Source organism: Pangasianodon hypophthalmus, chromosome 8 (assembly GCF_027358585.1).
Source record: "Pangasianodon hypophthalmus isolate fPanHyp1 chromosome 8, fPanHyp1.pri, whole genome shotgun sequence".
Classification (NCBI taxonomy): Eukaryota; Metazoa; Chordata; class Actinopteri; order Siluriformes; family Pangasiidae; genus Pangasianodon; species Pangasianodon hypophthalmus.
In genome coordinates, this window is record NC_069717.1 from 7,504,057 (window position 1) to 7,528,713 (window position 24,657).

The 24,657-nt window shown below is 36.8% G+C and overlaps 1 protein-coding gene across 1 annotated transcript; it reads right to left on the reverse strand.

Annotated features, from left to right (window-relative positions):
• Positions 1-27: 27 nt before the first annotated feature.
• LOC117597799 (uncharacterized) lies at positions 28-24,457 on the reverse strand. The gene is given in 18 exon segments (XM_053236051.1): positions 28-2,479; positions 2,740-2,774; positions 2,943-2,998; positions 3,095-3,273; positions 5,602-5,689; positions 5,824-5,979; positions 6,080-6,205; positions 6,341-6,492; positions 14,102-14,286; positions 14,613-14,645; positions 14,802-14,836; positions 14,927-15,120; positions 15,353-15,440; positions 15,565-15,720; positions 15,839-15,964; positions 22,519-22,683; positions 22,686-22,937; positions 24,226-24,457. Coding segments are annotated over 17 exon segments (1,935 nt in total). The 5' UTR covers positions 22,723-22,937; positions 24,226-24,457; the 3' UTR covers positions 28-2,355.
• Positions 24,458-24,657: the final 200 nt, after the last annotated feature.

Consider the following 24,657-nt stretch of genomic DNA (forward strand, 5'->3'; position numbering starts at 1 on the left):
TGAGTGGAAATTAACTGAGGTTCTCTGTGATTATTGCAGATAGTATTTATTACATTATATAAAACATTGCTACATCTTGAAGTTGCATTATATTGTGCAAAATACTGAAAACACAACAATTCATGTTGAATCATATGCGGAATATTCTGGAACTGTGTAGAATTTGTTTAAGATAAGTGACTTATAGTTAGTCTGTTCAGCTTACTGTTATAAATTCTCTTACTTTGTCATATTTAGTTACATTTAGCATCACCTGAATGTAGCTGCAGTTTTGCTGGTGAATGATATTCATTTTGTAAGTAGCTCTTAGTAAAACCATGGACTGTATCAAATAAAACATTACAAATATACACTCACTGTCCATTTTATTAGGAACATCTGCACAACTGCATATCAGGTCAAGAGCTTCAGTTATTGTTCAAACATCAAAAAAAAAATTGTTTTTTTGCACCATTCTGTGTAACCAGGTGTACAGGTGTTCCTAATAAAGTGGATGGTGAGTGTACACGTTTACATAAAAATTACATAATTTAGAACTGCAGCATTTATTTGCTTAGTGAAGGTGAAGGTGTTAATATAAATTTTAGTATGCAAATGATAAAATTATACAGTATGTGGCAAAAAAAATTAAATACAACATAAAAATGTATATAACGTTTCTACTGTTATACTATACAGATTTATATTATACTCACTGCACATTTCACACAGTTACACAATAAATACGAGTAATAATACATGAAAGATGTATTGAATATGTATTGAATGTAATGTGAACATAATTATGTATACCAGAACCAGTGGTACAGTTTATAATATTTGCAAAATAAAATCATTGGTAAAAGTGATGTTTCTATTTTTGATGTGTCTGTTTTAATTATCCATGAGCCCACTGTTTGCACTTTGGTCACTATATCTGAGCAGAAGATCTGACAGAACAGCCTGCTAAGATGGCTTTTGAATGTCGTTATTTGAGTGCTGGTTATATTCAGTTCTACAGCTTATTTCTATGCACACACCACATGCAGGCCACATTCCCTCAGCCCAAGCCCCACAAAAAATACCACCCTGGGCCTGCACACCACTTGATACAGCACTGCCAGTGCTGAAAAGGTACTATGTGTACTGCTGTATGATCAATCTCTCAAATATTTTATGTTTGTTCCCCTACCTAAACAGTATATTATGAAAAACTGTGCCCACTAATTTTGGTAAACCTCTCAGGATTGGAATCATAATATTCTTAGTGTCTCATTTAAGATTAAAATAGTGTACAGTACTTCATTATAGAAAGAAAAAAGTGCATAAAACACTGTTAAAAAATAAACGCTATTCTGTTTGCTTATGCAAGATACTGACATGTCCATAATATATATGCTCAGCTGGTGCCCATGATACAAGAGAATCACATTACACTTTGATGCACACTGCATGTGTTCTCAGAACTTTGTGTGCTTTGCATTGTTTTGATCTGTTTCATGTGACATCACTGTATGACCACACTGCCATATTTATGACCGAAAGATTCTGGAGATACTGACTGGTATCAATTTGCATTCAATGTTTTGCGCTGTGGGATGTGACAGTAGATGTTGAAAACATTTTTACTCGCAATCAAGTGAGAAAATTGGATACCAACAAAACGCTCCATTCTCTGTAACAAGCACTTTTTATTGGGTAGGTTGGCTGGCTAGTTACATTGGCTATGTGTGATGACAATACCTAGGTGGATATAGCTACATGCACTAACTTTAACAAATTATCAGTGCATTTGTCAGTGACAGATGTGTACAGGTTTTATGTTTGATGTTGGTTGTTGGTTGACTTTTCACCAACCCATCCAGCTACGAAGTACCAGCAGGCTACTTTTCTCACTGGTGTACGAAGATGGACTGTGGATTAAATTCAAACATGTGCGATTGTTAGCTTTAGCAATGGCAATGTCTGGGCTGACATCAGATCCGTATATGTTTCCTGGGGCTTGGTACGAATCAAAACCAATGATCAACAGTTTTGCAAGCGTCACTTCTCAGATGCATTGCTTTCCTGCTGATGGTCAAAAATTATGGTCATAAATATGGCATCTACAAGAAAAAAGTCATGTGACTGAAACAGGTCAAAACGTTTGTCTATATTTCCCCACATGTTAAGATCTTAACTATGCACTGGTTGTAATTTCATGATGTGAAAGAGCTACTCGTTAGTCACTTAATGATCCCAAACCTATGGCTATGTCTCCTCTTTTCACTTACTTTCCTTAAAGAAGAAAGAGGATATACTCCTGCACTGAGGAAAACTTGCCCTGAATGTCTTTTACCATATCAGCACATCCTCCTCTTCCCTGAACTCACGTATTCACGTTACACCAGATCCAGTGTGTTTTAACTCATGCTCCTGTGGGTCACAACATCGTTTTCCACAGTCATTTTCAACTGGAGAAGCCAAATGACCAGAGTGATTAAAGGCACACACATCCATTCTAGGACAAGAAGAAAAATGATAGGAATCAAAGATTTGTAAGATTTAATGATCATACCACTAAAGGAAATAAAAACTCCTGTAGTGTTGGTCAAATTTAACAAAAGATAATATTACTTATACTCATAGTAAACAGATAACTTCTCTCTGAAAACACATTCTGCATACCATATCTCATTTCTGCACATTTCTATTCAGGTCTACAGGGACCATATATTTTCACAGCGCTAACAAGAAGCATCTCTTCACATTGCCTCTTACCTGTCTCCTCTTCTCAATTTTAGAGTATCTCTTTCCTTGTAAAAAAAAAAAAAAAAAAAAAGTAATTAAATCATATGATCTAATATTAAATATTTACCTTTAATGCTAAAATTTTCTGTCTTTATTACTACAATCTACTAAATTCAATTTGCATGAATAGAAAATATTTAGAATGTTACATGTAACACTAAAGCAATACTTACTTGTGTCTGGTTGTTTGAAAGGCTCATTTTCTCAGCAGTTCTAGCTGATGTAGGGACTGTTTGAGAAACAAATGTTAGCAGAGTTACCATTTTAAAATAAAACATTTAAAAGCCAAATAAAAAAACTATACACAGATTAATATGAAACTTACCTCTAGGTGGGCCTTTCTTATGTCTTATTTTAAAAATTACTGCTCCAGCTACAGCGAAAAGTATAACCACCACTGCAACTAGGATTCCAGCTATTAGGGCTACTGGAGTTTGTCTTCCACATTCAGCATCAAAAGAATTTGTTCCTGGTGTTATTTCTTCAAGTCCCAAATCTTCACATCTGTCAAAATAAAGTCAAACGTGGTGTACACTGGCACATTTTAGCTGGAAAAGGTGACCATACTAACAGAATATTAAGTTTGTCTGCTATACTGACATCACTTATTTATTTATTTATTTAATTTTAATTTTTATTAACTTTGCAGCCTATATTGAGTTAAGAGTAACACTATCATATGTTCCATTTTTTTTAATCCCTTGAATTTAGTGTAAGACTTAGGCCTATGTATATTAAGATGTCTATTATGATCAATGACTCTTCAGGTTTTTTTTTTTTGGTTCTCGGATCCGCCAGGACCCTGACCAAGATAAAGCAGTTACTGAATATGAATGAACGAATGAAGTGTGATCGATGACTGTTACTGTTTTTGAGAACAAAGAATTTATAGTTCTAGAGAGTCACACATTTTATTTGTGATTCATGAGCTTTGTTATCCAGTTTTTCATAGTCTTGTACAATGTGACTTTCAGTCTAGGCCTGTTGTTTATACATAAATCACTGAAAGTGTAGACAAGTTAATCTGTTTAGTGTGCAGAGATGTAAATGAGCTGCCATCATTTATAGTCCTTCTTGGACAATCTGTCTCAGACAATCGGTCTCGGATTGATGGTCAGTGAGCTTTTGGGGAGTACAGTGAGAGAGAGGTTATCTGACGTTTGATGTGAACATTAAGCTCTTGACCTGTATCTGCATGATTTTATGCTTTGTGCTACTGCCACATGATTAGCTGATTGGATAACTGCATGAATGTGCAGGTGTGCAGGGCATTTACTGTTTGACCTTTAAATATCATTCTAGATCACCAATTTGGCTGTGAAACACTGATTTAATTAATGTAATGCATGCAAAACATAGCTAACTCAGAGAGAAAAAAAAAATCCTACGGCAGCCTGTAAGTCACATAACAGTTTTAAAACACTTAGCTAACTGCTATGCATTTGAGAATGAAACTCCCATTCATTTTGTTTTGAACTTGAGTGTAATCAGTTATGTAACAGTGAGAAAGAATGCAAGAATTATGAATATGCTTTGATAAAGTGAACTTACTGCTAAAAATGGTTGTAAAAAAAAAACTTTTGCCAAGGTCCAAAAAAAAAGTCAGGTATTATTACACATATTAAAGAATAGGTCTGGGAATGAGTAAACCCAACATTCTGACCCACAACACAATGAAGAGAAGATGATGAAGAGAAACAAAGATGATGAAAAGAAATGAAAATATGGAATATGTACCTTACATTCAGGCCAACATTCAAGAGTTCAGAAATTATTTAAATATCCTGTAAACTAGATATAATCTTTAAATTGCTAACAAAGTTTTTTTTTTTTTTTTTTGCAATAAATGTTTCATCCCAACACATCATGGTGTGTCAAAATTTCTACTGCTTTGTGTTCAGCTATTATTAATCAGGTTTTCTTCCCATTAACATCTCGTTTCTTTCATCTTTATTGGTTTAGTTCAATGCTTTAAACTCTTTCTTAATTACATATTTTTCTTTCTTAATATACAGAGGAAATAAATGGAAAACAGTGAGTGGACACTTCGGAAATGTTACACAGAATAATTATACCAGAAATGAAAGAATAAGAAACTAAATAAAAAATAATCCTGCCTCTTAGCTATACAGGGTGTCCCAGAAGTCTCCAGCACCACATCAGTTGTCTTTTTGAATTTGTTAATAAGTTTGGCAACAGCGTCGTGTGTGATGTGCTTGCCATGTTTCCTGTTAAAGCCCATCGCAATGGCCATGAGAATGATTTCAATACGTTCTTCTTTTGTCTAAAAATTTAACTAAGTATGAAAACTTTTGGAAGACATTTTGCTAAAAAGTGTTAACTTCCCCTATGTATGGAGACTTTTGGGACAACCTGCAGATTAAGACAAATTTACAACTTGCAAGATAGCTTATAGGATAGCAACATTTGTTTACATTTTATTATAAAATGTGACATTTTTTACTTTGATGCTTAGCAAAAGCCATTTGGAGGAAACACACACACACTCACACACACACATACATACACTATATATATACTGGGTTGGGTTTACTCAAAAAAAAATAATACACACACACACACACACACACACATATACATTGTATATATATATATATATATATATATATATATATATATATATATATATATACACATATATACATATATGTGTGTGTGTGTGTGTGTGTATTATTTTTTTAAGACTACATTAAACCCATATTTATTACAATGTTTTGGAGTTTCTTTGCTCTGCTTTTTTTCAGTTACTGATGGATCTTCATTCACTGATCAGAATAATCATTTGCTGACTCAGGACAAGTGAACACTCACTTTGAATGTGGTTTACAACTTTGAAGGGAGCCATTGGAATAGGTACCCTCTGCACACATTGCACATTCAGCATCTTTAACTGCTGTACCTGCAAAGACACGCCTGAGTAAATAAATAATCAGTAAATAGCAAATAATCCCATCTCCTGCAACCCAGTAATTTAAAGATTGCAAAGGTGCTACTGGGAAGGTTTATGGTATAATGAAGACGTATTACACCAACCTTTCTGCTTTATGTATTGTCCAGGGCTGCATTTTGTGTGTTCCACGGCATACATACAGCTGCCCCTGTATTCATCAGTGCAGTAAAATCCCTCCAGCGGTTCGCAAACTGTATCTGAAGTCCGTGTGCAGGCTGTTTTTACTCTTAATCCCTGTCCTGTAAAAAAAAAAAAATAATAATAACACTATACAGAACATACCTAATACCCTGCACACAAAATTTTTTACATAAAACATAGATATGTTACAAGACTTACCAGCATCACACACCGTACAGCTAATGCAACTTGGAAGGCCATTGGGTTCATCAGTGTAAGTCGAGTCAACACACTGCATACAGGTTGTGCTGGTGAATTCAGTGCAATGTCTATAAACACGGCTTCCTAAAAATATATCAAAGATGAGCTGAACAATAATTTACTTTCATGGAAGCTCATTTGCAGTTACCTGTTGTAGTATATGGTAAATTTGTATATTCATATATTTCTAGACAATAATTCTATATTAAATCTCATTACCAGGTGAACACATGGGGCAGCATTCTCCATTTATCTCGTATTCAGCTCGAGCACAAGCACAAAAACACAGTTCAGTATTCAGGAATAAAATAGCAGCAATAATAAAATTATGCATCAAAATGGAATTCATCGTGAAAGTGCTGATGAGATGTCTTCATAAAGAAGAAATGAGCGTTTCATCCCCACACTTCATGGCCTGCCACACTGCTTTGTGTTCAGTTCATCTGTTTCCAGTCAAGTCTGTTTCCCATTGACGATAGTCCTATTCAGATTCTGGTTGATTTAGACATTTCAGTTCTGAGAGATTCGCTTATGCAGCTCATGAATCTTTTTACAGCTGCATTAGACTTTCTGAATTTTGGTCAAGCATTCTGATTTGTTGGAGAAGAATCTGAAAAAGAAAAGCAGACATTTTAGGATATGAAAAGAATTTGTCATAAATAAATAACAACAAGGTGATCAATTTCCAGTAAAGAATCCAGTACAGGTATAAACTGAAACAACTGGTTTATCATTGCTTTCACTTTGCTTACACTGGAAGGAGCACAATGTGACAAAGTAGAAAGAAATGTTAATGAGGTTAAAAACAACTTTATTAAAATAAAAGTATTTAATTTTGCTTGAGACTCTGCTTGAGCTGTTTTGACTGTGCCATATGGTCATTGCAAACAATGGTAACCAAAAGAAAACTCAAGTCAAGAAAATGATTTGAGTCGTCTTCTTCTTCTTCTTCAAGAACAAAAATTTAGAATCAGTCAATTTATCAATCAATCAATCAGTGTTACCAAACAAGCACTTTATAAGCATCTCATATCTATGGCAGAATCGGCATTGAACCCCACTACCCACAATGCACCTCTGCCTACAAACATGGACACTTTGGACTACAACTCCCACACACCACTTTCATCGTCCTTCACAGTCACCTGATTTCTAATTGTATACATCTGGACACAGTGACCTTCACACATATAAGCACCCTCACTACACTTTCACTTTTCAAAGTATTCATTCAGCTCTGACTTTTCACCTGACATGCCAGGCCTTATACTCTTATTTGTTGTTTCTTCTTAGCTTTTTGCTTTGATCTTGGATACTGTGTTTGCACATCGCCTTTGGATTTGTTTGATATTGCCAGTTGTTTTTAATAAAATCACTCTCTGTAATTGTCTCCATCTCTGCCACCTGACAAAGCCCTATAGTTCTGACTTGACTGATTTCTTAAATTAAATTTCTTAAAGTTATTTAGTAGTATTTAGTGGAATTATGAGGAAGTTCATTCTTCTTGAGACTTAACAGTTGTGCAACATGTGCTTAACTCATTTGCTGACATGTTCACTGAGTTCTAAGTTCCTTTTTTTTTTTTTTAACCATTAGCTTTCTTGCCAATGCACCATAACTGCTAAATGTTCATCTTGCACTTCTATTTTACAAACTTGAACCTGAAATAAAAAAACAGAAGTACACACATTAGAGTCACCAGAGAAGTAACTTAAGAGAAGATAAGTACAAACAACTGGGCTATTTTACCACAAACATAAACTGGCTCCTTGTTGCCACAATAGTTAACTAGCTAAAACATGGTCACGAGTCCCAGGCCCTCTAGGAGTGTTCAAGGACATGTAGTTGTATATACAGCATAACTCATTTAAAGATAAGAAGTGCTACTTTGTTTACTTCTGTTGCTGTGAGCAGCCATGTTGCTCTGAACTCATAGTCGAGAAGACTACCCTAAGTTAATGAGCAGGAAGTCTGACCACTCAGTACTGTTCACAACACTATGCACAAGAGTAATCTGTCTCCATGGAGGTGAACAACACCAGAAAAAATACAGAGGACATGACTCTGGCGTCCTCAGTGGTAGCTATGGATATGACTGCTGTCTTTCTTTTAACGCATTTTAAGTCTTCAAAACTAATTCTTTAAACTTATATATTAAAAATACAATCCCTAGGTATGTGTATTATCATTGTTCACTTTTTTATCTACTTATTTCAACTATTTACCAGTTGAATCTGCCATAACAACGCTTTAGTAGAACAATCTCTAAAATGTTACCTAACAGATAGAGATAAACACGCGCACGCGCACGCGCACTTAACTAAGCTGAAAGGACAACAGATCCAGCTGGCGCGAGCTGAACAAACAGGACTTGTTTGTAAACAGGACTGACAAAGGTCATTTGTACTTCTTGGGGATTTCCAATCTCCTTTTTTTCCTTCAACACATTCCTCATTCCTTTCTGCAATGACTAATGAAGTATTTTATTAACTTTTAAATTTTACAATCGTTACTTTTAGATTTCAGTAATAGGGAAAAAAATAATGTTGTATGCCTATTATATATTCTGCATGATACAGATGATCTGTTATTAAGTTATTTTTTACTGGCGCTTTACAGAATTTTCCAGAAAAAGTTGCCCAATTTACCTGATTTCATCCGATATATATAATTCTTTATCATTCTATATATGGACATGTTATTGTAATCTTTATAAATAAATATAAATACAATGTTTTAGCACTGTCAATTACTAGTAAATTAGGTTCTTACTTTTCTGTCGTCTCCTGGAGAAACCGGTGACGGAGAGCTGCTACTGACGCGCTCTTTTTTTAATTATTATTTTTATTTTTTATTTTTTCGAAGCTGTAGTTCAAGGTTTCATAATATAACGTCCGTCTGTTGCGCAGGAGAAAAAATACCCTACTTTCTGTTTTGAAAAGCTTTTTACCTTTACGGCTCCTCCTTCATGTTTCATAACGCGCAGCAGGAGTGGGCGTGGTCTAAAAAGAGACACTTTTCTTCATGCTTGTTTTTTTCTCCATGTTTTGGTGATTTTGGCCAAAGTGTTCCATTTTTACTTAAAGAGCCCACAGCACTTTTTCCAGAATGCCTCTGACTTACCTGCTCATTGTTTTGCATACATCAGATGCTGAGTTTTGTGATGAGGTCACAGGTAAGGTTTCTTTTGATGATTCATCCATGCAGATCATATTTGTGCAACAAGTTGAATGGTTGAATGGTGCACCACCACGCCTGTGGGATTTATTATTTTTATTTTTTTTTGGCCTTGTGGCCAGCATATGAGAAGGTCTGGAAACACTTTCAATCTGAAAATGAAGCCACATGATGCTTACAACGCAGGGGAAGGCTATAAAAAACCACTTTAATGACTTTTTATAGCCTTCCCCTGCTTTGTAGGCATCATATGGCTTCATTTTCAGATCCTCAGTCAGCTCCATAGAGGAAGCCATGGCTGTTGAGTGTTAGCACAAGGTTTGAAGAGTCAGAGAATGTACTGCATCCTGGAACTGTAATCAGCCCACAATTCCTAATGACAATTTTTAACCTGCCTAACGAGTCCTAATGAGCCAGTTAAAGACTAGCATGTTCATTAAGTTCTGAGACTTTTTACACGAAGGATGTCCAACTTTTGCACGTCACAATTACTATTTTACTTCTTTAAATATATTTAAGTAAATAAAATATTTAGTAACTGTGCATTAACATTTGCAGGAAAATGTTCTTTTTAAAATAGTTGCAGAGGTTGTGTTTACTTCTTTCCACTGCAAAAATCAATATAATGTCATTTATCCACAGCTGCCCACAATTTACATAAAACTGAACATTACAGAAGCAATAAATAGTTGTTCCCTCACCTGCCTATATGTTATCTCTCGCTTTTAGTTAATAAGACACAAAATGCAGCATGTCATGTTACAGAGAAACCAGAAAGTCTGTCCTGAAGATTCTCCTGTGTTGGACACTTCCTGACTGTTATACAGCACTGACACCTGAGAATTCATCCATAAGGGTTTTAGTTTACACAAAGCTCATTTCAGTGAATTTAAGTGGACTCTGTGGTTTTCCCCCTCGACCTGGGCCAGATGTACATGTTCTAAATGAGCTTAGATCTCACGAGGTGGTCTAAGTATGGTTTATTTCCAGTCTGCCTTGTAGTTTCCTTTGTTGATGCATTATGAAAGCAAAGCACATCCAGCATGCATCCCAAAATAATCCCTCTTTCTATAACATTTTTGACCCCAGGATTTCCCCTAAGCTGCTCATGTGATGTTACAGCTGATTTACATTTAGAAATGTAAAACATGGTGTTGTGTAGAGCTGTGTGCTTGGAGAAGGAGACAGTGACTCTCATCACCATTTAAAGTAGAGATTATAAACAGTCGGGTCCATAAGTGCAGTATTTGGACAGTGACACAATTTTCATAATTTTGCACCACTAATTTTGTAATTTTACACCACAACCATTGATTAGAAATAAGGCAATCAAGATATGATTGAAGTGTAGACTATACAAGGGGTTTAACAAAAATATTGCATTAACTGTTTAGTAATTACAGCCATTTTTTTTTTTTTTTTACATAGTCCCTCCATTTTCACAAGCTCAAAAGTAATTGGACAACTGACTGATAAGCAGTTTCATGGCCAGCTGTGGCCTGTTTCCTCATTATTTCATTACAAATTAAGGAGATAAAAGATCTGGAGTTGATTCCAAGTGTTGAATTTGCAGTTGCTAGCTGTTCATGTGAACTCTCAATATGCGGTCCAAAGAGGTGTCTATGCAAGTGAACAAGGTTGAAAAAACAAAACAGACCTATTAGAGAGATAGCAGAAACTTTAGGAATGGCCAAATCAACAATTTACTACATTCTTAAAAAGAAGGAATGCACTGCCAAGCTCAGCAACACTAAAAGTCCTGGAAGACCACAGAAGACAACTAAAGTGGATGATTGCAGAATTCTTTCCTTGGTGAAGAAAAACCCCTTCACAACATCTCGCCAAGTCAAGAACACTCTGGAGGAGGTAGGTGTATCATTGTCAAAGTCTACAATCGAGAGATGCCTTCATGAGTGTAAATACAGAGGGTTTACCTCAAGATGCAAACCACTGTTAACACTCAAGAACAGAAAGGCCAGATTAGACTTTAGGACGGCGCTTCACAGTACAGATGGATAATGACCTAAAATGTACCGCGAAAGCTACTCGGCTTCTTAAGGCAAAGAAATGGAATGTTCTTAAATGGCCGAGTCTGTCCCCTGACCTCATCTAACCCCAGGTGAGCATACTTTTCACTTACTGAAGACAAAACTGAAGGCAGAAAGACCCACAAACAAGCAGCAACTCAAGGCAGCTGTAGTAAAAGCCTGACAAAGCATCTCAAGGGAGGAAACTCAGCATATGGTGATGTCCAAGGGTTCCAGACTTCAGACAGTCATTGACTGCAAAGGATTTGCATCCAAGTATTTAACAATAATCATAATATTTATGATTATCTAAGTTTGTCCAATTACTTTTGAGCCCGTGAAAATGGAGGGACTCTGTTAAAAAAAAAGGCTGTAATTCCTAAAAGGTTAATGCAATGTCTCTGTTAAACCCTTTGAATTAAAGCTGAAAGTCTATGCTTCAATCACATCTTGACTGCTTCATTTCAAATTCATTGTGGTGGTGTACAGAGGCAAAATTACAAAAACTCTGTCACTGTCCAAATACTTATGGACCTGACTGTATAGTTAGTTACAACTCATAAAAACAGAAAATGAAATGCAGAAATAAGGAAAATGAGATACTGCTACATGTTCTGTGAGACCAGTGGAAACAGTCAGGTGACATCAAGTGCCCATTTCATGAAGAACAGGAGGCCATTCTGGTTCATGGTCTCAGTCCAAAAGGAATTAGCATAAACGGGAAGCAGACTTAGGGTGTTTTCACACTCAGCATTTTTTTGTGCATATCTGGACACAATATAAATGATAATGTAATTGAACACTTCTCATACAAGTTCAAATACATTATCAATTCAATCATTTATTAACACAAATGAATTAATAAATGAATACCCTATTATAATTCATATAATCGGGTATTCATTTATTAATACATTCAGTAACTATTTATCTCTCAGACACAGTTCACACACACAGTTCACAGTCTGTACTACTTTGACCTTTAAAATCACCTTATAAATAAATAAATAAATAACATTAACTAACAAATTATTTACAAACTAATTTGACCCCGATAAAGTACAAAGCTCAGCCACATAAATTTACAATTTATACGTGATATTTTGAGATCAAAGATACAAGGGAATTGTATAGTTTTATGGAAACATTTTTTAAACATAAGTTTTTTTTCCACATACTGCAATTACTTCTACAAAACGTTATGAATATGATGCTGTGAAAATAATCAAATCCCTTAATAATTTGTTCACTTTTAATTAATATTTTATGACAACTGCCTGGAGAACACCATCACTTTGTTATATCCTGTATTGTCCAACAAGAGCCATTTGAAAAGGAATCTTGGTCCACTCCTCTCTGTAAATTTTAATCTTGTATATTCTGATGTGGACTTCCCTATTCAGGTTTTCAGGAGGATTTGAATTATGAAGTATGTTTGGTTCATCATATTGTTGAAAGCTCTGTTTATGGCCAAGGCTGAAATATCCTGGTACTTCACAAGAGGCCTAGAATCACACACCAAAAAACAGCCCCAAAGCATCACTGCTCTACCTCCATATTTTACAGTGGAGTATCAGGTGCTTTTCCTTGTATGTAACTCCTTTTTGTGGCCAAACATGTTGACAGTGTGTATGAGAAAAATCAAAACACAATGCCGACTGTAGTTATATAATGAAGCTTTGCCGACAGTAGTAATATGGTATTTGTAAATGGTATTTTTAACTACTTATTTTTTATATATCTGATTTGTGCAGGTCAACAACCATCTGTCTGTTTTGTGTTGAAAGTTCGGTTTTTCCCATGGTAATGAATGACAAAGGGATTTTACATATATGAGGTGTGCAACCTCATATTTACCTCCAGGGAAATCGGAACATGGTTAAATGCGGTGATTTTCTGTGAACTGAGAGGAAGTTAAAAATAATATATTAAATTATTAATTATTATAAAAAAAGTTTTTAAGAATGATAGTTTTCTTGCATTTATTTAAAATATTCCTTAGGAAAGTCAATACTATTATTTTAAAAGGTTATTCTAATGAGAATGATTTGTGTAAATGTTGTGATTGTGTTGTGAAATTATTTTGTGTTAACTGCTTTTATAAAATGATTAATAAATGATTCAGTTATTTATTAATTTATGTTTTACTGTGATTTAAGATAGATTTTGCTGTAAATTATTTTTGAGTAGGATTTTCTGCTTCTAATTTCGATAACAAATGTTCAAAGCAGTATTGTTTTTTTTGCCTTTCTTCCTAGGAGCCTCTGTCCTACAGTTAACTGCAGTAGAATATTTTGTCCCTCTGAGAGATTCCTCCAAACACACACAAGTCAAGAGTTCAGTGAGTGTTGTTTCGGTAGTGTCTCACTACAAAAAAATGGTCAGGGGTAAGACCTCCATCAAGCTAAAACCCTGATAGAGGGAAGTTAGTATTGGGGTTAGTGCTATCATTTTTAAGAAGTAGTGTAGATTTAGTTCTCAATTAACTGATTAGTGAAGAAGGCAGTCTTTAGACAGGAAGTGACTCTTCTGATCAGACAACAACAGTTCATCACATTAGAGTCTTAATGCATGCATGTCTTCCTTGTTTTCCTTGAGGGATGGCAGGTCGAGTCATGCTTGTGGCTTTAAATGAACATGGTATTGATCTGGGTTGTATTCTTTGTGATAAGACACTAGTATGATCACTAAGCAGCAGTCCTGGATGATGAAACCCCTGGCTGTGATCCTAGCTCTGTGTTTCAGGTGGATGCAGTGACGTCCAGTAGGGATGTACCCATTCACCAAGTCCATCACAGTCCCTATAGGAAGGCCTTTGGCATATAATTTTTCGACCTTTATTATGACTGTGCTTTCTAGATTCCCACTGATGACAGTGAATTCACCCTGGCACAGAGGTGAATATGTCCTGATCTTCTGTTCTGGGTGATAAACTGGACATGAGGAGGCTCCATTCAAGGGCTAGAAGATAATCCAAAAGGTTTATGTATTTTTTTAACCATTTTACTGCTGTGGGAATGACTAGAAAATCCATTACAATACTGCTGGTTGATTATAACAATGAAAAGGATATTTTAGTTCTTGCTATACAATAACAGTCAGCATCTCTCTTTAAAAACACATTTTATACTGACCAATTAATGTAATGCAATATTTAAAGAACCAAACAATGAATACAAACAGAAATATTTATTTTTATTTAATTTTGCCTTCAGACCTACAGGAACTTTATTTTTACATTTCTAATAAAAAAAGATGTGTTTCTAGCATGACCCTTACCTGTTTTATTGCAGAAATGCTGTCTGTGAGGTGGGTGTTTCCTTGGAGGGGGAAAAACAAATCTTAAATCCATTTCATAGGAGAAAATATTTAATAATTATAGAATCTTATGTTAAATCTTTATTGTACAATTTATCTTATTGCTTACTGCTAACTAGTTCATTATATTTGCATGAACACTGATTATTTACACTTACAAGTTCTCCCATGTCTGCACCTGTTTCTGTCCCAGCTGATTAAAAAGCACAGTTAGAAAAAAAAAAATTAGCAGTATTTTCTTGTAATGTAATCTGTTTTTTTTAGATCAGTATGAAACACTTACCTGTACATCGGCCAATCTTTTGTCTAAATTTGAGAAACTTCTTGAGTGCTACAGCCACAACAACAACAACAACAGCAACAACAATGATTCCAACTATGATTCCAACTATTAGGGCCACTTGAGTTTTTTTTCCACACACAACATCAGACATTGTTGTTCCTGGTTTTATTTCTGTAAGTTCCAAATCTTCACACCTGTCAAAAAGAATCAAGATATCATTCATTCATCAATGCCCTAACAAGTTTCTACAGTATATTCTGTGGTGTACATGCTTGCATACTGCTTTTGCATATATATATGATCTGTAATTTTTTTTTTATTAATATATTATGCTGAACCAATAAAGTGGTCTTGAACACCTAACTCACCACTATTCACAACGTTCTTTCACTATTTATTCAGTGATTTAATCAAGTGAACACTCACTGTGTATGTTGTTTGCAGATTTCAAGTGAGCCATCAGAGTAGGTACCATTTTTACATCCAGCACATTCGGCATCTTTATGTGCTGTCCCTGCAAAGAGATGACTTCTGCTGAGTCACAGTAAATAATCACAGCATCTGCAGCCTAGTAATTAGTTCCAGTGTGCAAGTGGGAAAGTTTACAGTACATAGCGTATATATTACACCTATATTACCTTTCTGCTTTATGTATTGTCCAGGGCTGCATTTCGTGTGTTCCACAGCTTGTGTACAGCTGCCCTGGTCATCATTAGTACAGTAAAATCCCTCCAGCGGCTCGCAAACTGTATCTGAAGTCCGTGTGCAGGCTGTCTTTACTCTTAAGCCCTGCTCTGTGAGAAATACCAGTGTCAGTGAAGAGAATATATTTATCCTTACCCAATGTTTGATATATCCAATGCACACAGAATTGTATATAAAATGCAGCTTTCTTACAAAGAACAGACTTACCAGGATCACACACTGCACAGCTACGGCAATTTAGAAGACCATTGGGCTCAGAAGTGAAAGTCGAATCAACACATGGCACACAAGTTGTGCTAACAAATTCAGTGCAGTGTCTATAAACACGGCTTCCTGAAAAATATGTTAAAGTTGAACTGTCAAAATAATGTTTTAATTAAGTCTTAACCCAGTCCAACTATAAATTGTTAAGGAAAACTAACTAAATACTCTATGATTTATGGAAACTCATCTGTGATACCTTCTATTGTTTTAAGTGGGAGATCATAATGGCTCATTTGTTTAAAACCCTAACCCTGTTCTAGCCCCAGTAAGTACAGGATAGTATACATTTGTCAGAGGTATGCAGAATCATTTGGTTTCTTTCTCCCTCTACCAACAAGAACTGACACAGTGCAATAACCTCTTACACTAAATATTGCTACACCAGTAGAAATCATTTAACTCACAGTACACATATTACACCCTCAAGTGCACCTACTCAGTAGAAGTTTAGATTTCTATTATTACGTTCAAACATTGTGCATAAAGTTGGGTACTAGTGGAGCGCGCACACACACTGTAGGCAACAAGAGTTACAGAGCGAAACCATCGATAAGCCTATTACGGGTGCTGCATGCAAAGCAAATGTCAGAGCTAAATAGCCTATAGTCAAAAAAATAAAAAAATAAAAAATCAGCTGGACCAGTGCCTCAGTGGAACGAGAAGCTGGCTGAGTGTAATAGTAATAATGCTTTCTCTGCTCTCTTTCTTTTGAATGTCCTTGTTTTGTATCTCCATGGCATCATACACTTTTTTTTTTCCTTTGGTCGCAAAGCATGTTAACATACACACAATTCTGTATCATTTTTAAATCAGCTGTTCTTAATTTTTTTTTAACTAAAATTATCTACATCCTAAAGGTAAATTAAGCTGCTGATTATTATGCAAATAAGGATATTTGCATATTTTGAATGGCTTAACAGGCATTGATCATTTAAAAAAGATCCATAGTGGAAAACATCATATTTAGATATGTTGTAACAGTGACTTCCTATTTTATATCAACATGTGGAAAAGAAAACTGCTGGGGCTATAGCACAATTGCCTAAAAAAGTATTATTTCTCCCAACTTTACCTAATCACTAACACTGTTTCACCTGTGAGATTAAGACATTGCCAGCATGTGTGTATTATTATATAGGCAAAATTTTAATGTTGCCTTAGGTTTGAATAAATGTTTTTATTATTTGAATATTCTCTTAAAATTGTATTGCGAAACACCCTCTTATTCTAGTAAATATGTATGGCCTGAACAAGGAAGAACCTAGTTTTTTTAACAACATTTCCTCGACCCTGGCCATGACCAGAGGAGAAATTATTCTAGGAGGAGACATTAACTGTACTATGGACCCTAATATTGATCGAATGCCTTGTCAGAATTGTACATGTAACCAATCCAGGAAAAAGAATTGCCAATTATATTGTTGATTTAGGGCTGCACAATATGTGGAGGGCTTTAAATCCTGAGAAATAACAATTCTCTTGTTACAGACATAGACAAATTTGTTGGTACCCTTACAGTTCTTTGAAACAATCATTCATTGCTCCTGAAAAGTGATTAAACCAAAAGCAATAGTGTCATATATACTTGCCTGCCCATAGTATGTGATAGATTAAACCAATAAAATTGTGAAGAGACATGACTTATTGTTTATTTTACCAAGATAATCTAAAACAGCCTGGACAGATTTCTTTGTACCCCTAAAAAAGATTAGAAATCATTGCATTCTAATCATGTTTCAAACTAATTGTTTAACCTTAATTAGTGTCACGGGTGTCTTCAATCTTTGTAACAGCCAGTCAGCCTATTTAAAGGGAAAAAACGTACCACTGTGTAGGTTGGTATCATTGTGTGCACCACGCTGCAAAGGAGAGAGTTGTCTGAGGAGCTCAGAAAGAAAATTGTAGATAGCCATCTTAAAAGGTAAAGGCTATAAGACCATCTCCAAGGAGTTTGACGTTCCAGTGACTACAGTTGCAAATATTATTAAAAAGTATAAGGTCCACTCACATAGCCAACCTCCCAGGATGTGGCCGCAAGAAGAAATGAAACCCCAGGTTGATCAGAAGGATTGTGCAGATGGTAGACAAAGAACCAAGGAAAACATCCAAAGTCATTCAAACTGAACTCCAAAGTCAAGGTACGTCACTATCTGATCGCACCATCCGTCGCATTTTAAACAACAATGGGCTCCATGGAAGAAGACCCAGGAGAACACCATTATTGAAAGAAAAACATAAAAAAATCCAGACTGGAATTTGCTAAAATGCATGTTGACAAGCCACAAAGTTTCTGGGAGAATGTGCTTTGGACTGACAAAACAAAACTAGAGTTTTTTGGCAAGTCACACCAGCTGTATGTTCACAGACAGAAAAATGAAGCTTTCAAAGAAAAGAACACCATACCTACTGTGAAACATGGAGGGGGCTCAGTCATGGTTTGGGGCTGCTTTGCTGCGTCTGGCATGGGGGGCTTTGAATCTGTGCAGGGCACAATGAACACCCAAGACTATCAAGGCATCCTGGAGAGAAACATACTGCCCAGTGTCAAAGCTCTCTCTCAGTCACAGGTCATAGATCCTCCAACAGGATAATGACCCAAAACACACAGCTAAAAGCACTCAAGAATGGCTGGGAAAAAAAAACATTGGACTATTCTTAAATGGCCCTCTATGAGCCAATGATCTTAATCCTATTGAACTTCTGTGGAAAGATCTGAAAGATGCAGTGTGCAGAAGGCACCCTTAGACAGTTCTAACCTCAGACAGTTAGGGCAGTTTAATCAGGAAGAGTGGGCCAAAATACCTGTTACCCGATGCAGAAGTCTCCTTGTAAACTACTGCGATCGCTTGTTGGCAGTGATTGCTACTAAAGGTGGTGCAACAAAATATTAAGTTAAGGGTACCATCTTTTTTCTCCATGTCATTTTCATTTGGTTCATTATGTAAAATATTCAGTTTAATCGAAAATCAAAAGTAATGTCTGATTTGTGTTAAACATGGAATTAACAGTGATTGATGCGATTAATGTTCGTCAGTTTCAAATTATTTCAGAGATAGTTGTGGGTTCTTCTTTTTCATGGAAGGGTACCAACAAATTTGTCTACGTCTATATACTTCCACTCACAAAACTTACTCTTAAATAGATTTCTAATGCCAAAATCTCTAATGCCAAATATATAGAGTTGCTTCTACAGTAGCATCGTTATTTCAGACCATGCTTCAGTTTCCAAAGAATGCAATATCCTGACAGAATTCAGGGGACTTCCTAGATGGCCGCTTGATGGTTAATGGTTAAAAGACCAGGAGTTTGTCAATAAACAAACATACTTGGATCAAGGTGAGAAGGATGGAAAATTACTTACTTGTAATTTCTGAAATAATAAGTCCTTCTGGCAATACAACAGACCCAAAGGGAATCAATGATGAGTTCAAAAATTTTTATACAGACCTTGTGGGCAATCGAGTTTGCAACTCGAGTCCAAGTCACACTTGTTGCATAAAAACAGACTTCAGACTTGACATGCAACTCATCCTTTATGACTCCCGACTTCACTTGGACTCGTCAATAGTAACCTGTGCACAATAAGTCTTTCCTTGATTACCTAGACACGGTGTGTGAAAGTTATTTTATTTGTGTGTGTCTGTAGTTGGCCAATTCGATTTTTTTCACTATACATTGAAGACATTTGGGTTTGAGATCAAAAGATGAGACAACAGATCAGAAATTCAGCTTTCATTTCCTCATATTTACATCTAAGTGTGTTAAACAACTTTAAACATGGCACCTTTTGTTTGAACCCACCCATTTTTTCAAGTGACCAAAAATATTGGAACATGTAATTGATAGTTGTTTCTTGCTGCCCAGTTGTGCCCTGTTAAATTGATTTTTTTTAGATTTTTCTAGATTTTGCCTGTGAAGACTGCATTTGTTGTTAAAAAGGATAAACAAAAACCAGAGAGCTGTCTATGGGAGACAAGCAAGCCATATTGAAGCTGAGAAAAGAGGGAAAATCTATCAGAGCCACTGCAGAAGCATTGGGCATAGCCAATACAATAATTTGAAAGTCCTGAAAAAGAAAGAAACCACTGGTATACTAACAACCAGACATGGAACAATTCGGCCAAGGAAAACAACAGAAGTTGACAGAAACACTGAGAGGTGTGAAGAAAACCCCAAAAAACAACAGTTAGTGACATCACCAACAACCTTCACAGGGCAGGGTTTCACAATCCACCATTTGAAGAAGACTTCAAGTGAAGAAATATAGAGGCCAAACCACAAGATGCAAACTACTCATGAGCAGTAAGAATCAGAAGGCCAGACTGGAATTCACAAAGAAATACAGAGATGAGCCACAAAAGTTTTGGAACCAGGATTAACTTCTACCAAAGTGATGGAAAGCGTGGAGAAAGAACTGATCGCCTCGTGATCCAAAACATACAGAGATACATTTCTCTGTAAATTGGCAAACAAAATGTTCCTGTATACTTCATCATGAGTTACATCATCAATAAAGATTAGTGAGCCCATTCCAGAAAAAGCCATGCAAGCCCAAGCCATGACACTACCTCCACCGTGCTTGACTGAAACAAACAACTGAAAGAGGCTGCAGTAAAAGTCTGCAAAAGTATCACAAAAGAAGAAATCAACAATTTGGTGATGTCAGTGAGTCACAAGCTTTATGCAGTTATTGCAAACAAAGGATATGTAACCAAATATTAAGTGTTATTTACTTTAATTTACTTTTGCTCAAAAGGTTCTATGTTTTATGTTGTTTAACACATCTAGATATAAATACCAGGAAATAAAAGCTGAAATCCTAAACTCTCGTCTCATAACCAATCTTTTGATCTCTAACCCAAATGTCTTCGGTGTATAGAACAATCAAATGAATTGGCCTTGCCATTCCAATAGTTTTGACATATCGATCAGCCATAACAATAAAACCACCTGCCTAGCATTGTGTAGGTCCCCTTGTGCCACCAAAACAGCTCTGACCTGTCGAGGCACGGACTCCACAAGACCACTGAAGGTGTGCCATGGTATCTGACACCAAGACGTTAGCAGCATATCCTTTAAGTCCTGTAAAGTGGCATGGTGGGGCCTCCATGAATCAGACTTGTTTGTCCAGCACATCCCACAGATGCTCGTTCGGACTGAGATCTGGGCAATCTAGAGGCCAAGTCAACACCTTGAACCCCTTGTCACATTCCTCAAATCATTCCTGAACATTTTTTGCAGTGTGGCAGGATGCATTATCCCACTGAAAGAGGCCAATGCCATTACCGAGAACACCATTTCCATGGAGGGGTGTACTTGGTCTGCAACAATGTTTAGATAGGTGGTATTTGTCACTGTAACATCCACATGAATGCCAGGACCCAAGGTTTCCCAGCAGAACATTGCTCAGAGCATCACTCTGCCTCCGCCAGCTTCCCATAGTGCATCCTGGTGCCATCTCTTCCCCAGGTAAGCAATGCGCACACATCTGGTGATTAATCAGATCAGGCCACTGTGGTCTGCCATCACCTGCCATCAGGGAATACCATTTTCATGAAAGGTGCCCCTGGTTCACTACAATTTTTAGTTAGGTGACACTTGCCCAATTGGCATCCACATGAATGCGTGGTCCCAGAGTTTCCCAGCAGAACACTGACCAGAGTATTACACTCCACTGGCTTCTTCTTCCCACAGTGCATCCTGGTGGCATCACTTCCTCAGGTAAACAGCACACATGTACCCAGCCATCCATGTGTTGTAAAGAAAAATGGGACACATCAGACCAGACAATCTTCTGGCACTGCTCCAAGGTCCAGTTCCAACACTCATGTGCCTATTGTAGGGACTTTCCACAGTGGACAGTGGTTAGCATGGGCACTCTTACCAGTTTGCAGCTACACAGTCCCATACATAGCAGTGTGTGATGCACTGTGTGTATTGACACATTCCTTTCATAAACATCATTAAACATTTTTGTGACTTGTGCCACAGTAGCCCTTCACCCTGTTGCTGGTTTGTCCCTCCTCGGACCATTGTCGGTAGGTACTCACCACTGCTGACTTGGATCACCCGACAAGCCTTGCCATTGCAGAGACGCTCCGACCTAGTTTTCTGGCCATAACAAATTGGCCCTTGTCAAAGTCACTCAGGTCTTCACACCTACTCATTTCCCCGCATGGAATACACTGAATACGAGAACCAGCTGTTTACTTACCGTCTAATATATCCCATGAGCCTATATATAATATCCTGTTGTCCAGTAAGGATTAATCTGTCCTCTTTTAAGAGGCTTGTTGAAGGCTACCCCAAGCATTTGATTCAAACTCAAGCAATTAAAAGGCAATGCCATCAAATACCAACAAAGTGTATGTAAAGGTTCAACCTAGTGGAAAATCTCATATAGTAAATAAAAGCTGAAGAAAATCTGTCTCTTAGCTATTATTTTGAAATGAAATTCTTATGGAAATAAAGTAGATACCCTAATTGGCGTAACACAGGACATGGATGGTAACACGAAATGTGTGGAGTTATGAAAAATTGAATGTGAATGTCTTTCATCAAGGTATATGTAAACATTTGGCCTGAACTGTACCATACCTATATTATCAAGACATTTGGCTTACCAGGTGCACACATGGGACAACATTCTCCATTAATCTCATATTCAGCTCGGGCGCAAGCGCAAAAACACAGTTCAATGTTCAGGAGGAAAGTAGCAGCGATAATAAATGTATGCTCCAAACGGAATACCATCTTTATTCTGGTGAGTTCAGTCTTTTTCTTGGAATGAAGAAAAATTAATGAAATGTTTCATCTCCACACTTCATATGTCCCAGTGCTTTTTTTTTTCTCAATTCATCTGTTAGCACATACAGCAAAATTATACCCCATTGAAGCCAGTCCTCTTCTGGGTATTCTGCTCCAAAAAGTAATAACTTATCATGTCCAGTATTAGACAGATCTTCTGATGCAGCTCATCATTTTGAATTGCTGAATTAAAGGTCCAGGATCCATGTTATGCTTTTCCATTTGTGAGCAGAAGCTGAAAAGAAAGCATAAGATTTTAAAATGACTGGAAGATGACGTGTGATTATGACATGAAAAAAGTAAGTACAGAAATTTCAGGCTGGATTAACTGATGAACACTCTACTAATAAACTTACTCCCCACTTTAAGCTCACTAGACAGCCACATGGATGACATCAATAAATCACATTTCAATGACAGGACTCTTTTTCAGATTCATCAATATATTCGAATGGGGGGCTTAGTGGTTAGCATGTTCGAATCCCGCCTCCACCCTGTGTGCGCGGAGTTTGCTGAGGGGGTTTCCTCCAGGTATTCTGGTTTCCTCTCCCAGTCCAAAGACATGCGTTTCAGGCTGATTGGCATTGGTGTGTTAATGCGTGTGTGATTGTGCCCTGCATTGGGTTGGCACCCAGTCTAGAGTGTTCTCTGTCTTATGCCCCGAGTTCCCTGGGATAGGCTCCAGGCTCCCCATGACCCTGTGTAGGATAAGCGGTATGGAAAATGGATGGATGGATGGATGGATGGATTCAAATAGTGTATAAACAGTCATTAACATTGTAGCAACACCAAAAAGGCAAGCAAACAAATGGAACATTGGCTTATATCTGTCAAATATTTTTTTTTTTTTGTTTGTCACTCAAAAGATGTAATTAGTATTTCAATGGAATATTAAATTGTATGGAGATGTGAATGAGGGCTTTATGAACATTAATATTCATTCAGCTACTGCTAAGTTTAATTGTCCCAGTACATCTGAATTCACTATACTGTCCTGTAAGTGGGATCTTCCACTGCATTTCATCTCATGTGATGTGGCTCAGAATAGCAGAGGAAGTAGTGTTCATATCCTTTAGGCTACTTGAGGGCTAGCACTGCAAAGTTCTCAAACAGAAGGAACAGAAAGTAAAAGAAGCAGACTGACTAGAAGTAAAATTACCTGACATATACTGAAACTAATGGCTAAGCTAATGATAACAGTGGGCAGTGCAATCTTTCTTCTTATTCAAATTTTTTTTGTTTTAAGTTTTAAGTGCTACACTTGGTAATGGTAATGGTTATTATGTAAGGAATAAAAGATGACGGAGGGTGTCATGATAGGGGAATGTAATGACGTTACCAAGCTGAAGTTGATTATATTTATCAGTTGATTATAATTTTCCTGTAACAGCGGATACCGCCCCGACATTCTCATGAATCATTCACATTCTGCACAGCGGCATTGTCTAAAAATACAGACGTGACGGTTAACTGAAAACACACACACACACACACACACACACACACACACAAAAGGTTCTTACCTGGCCGTATCTACCACGTAGATCAGCTGCTTCCGGTGCGGGATAATTAGCATTCAGCTGGTTGAGCAGTAAACCTGTCCGACTACAGCAGACTGAAATTCAGATATGTCTGCGTAGTTTCTATTCCTCCTTGTCTAACAGCCACAGCTCCTTCCCTGGACGTGTCCTCCTTTTCCCTCCCCTTTCGTGTGATCTGTACAGCCAATGGCGGGGCTTTGCTGACTGACAGCAGCCAGAGCCTTTTAAAAAAAAATAATAATAATTCCACGCCATCAGCAGTCATGTGGGATAAACCTTGACCATAGTCTCATGACAAGTCAGTAGTTTCTGTGCTATTTAGCCAGATTTTTGTGTGTGTGTGTGTGTGTGTGTGTGTGTGTCAGTCATTATCAACAACTTATTTCTGCCTATAGCAGGGGTTCCCAAAGTTTG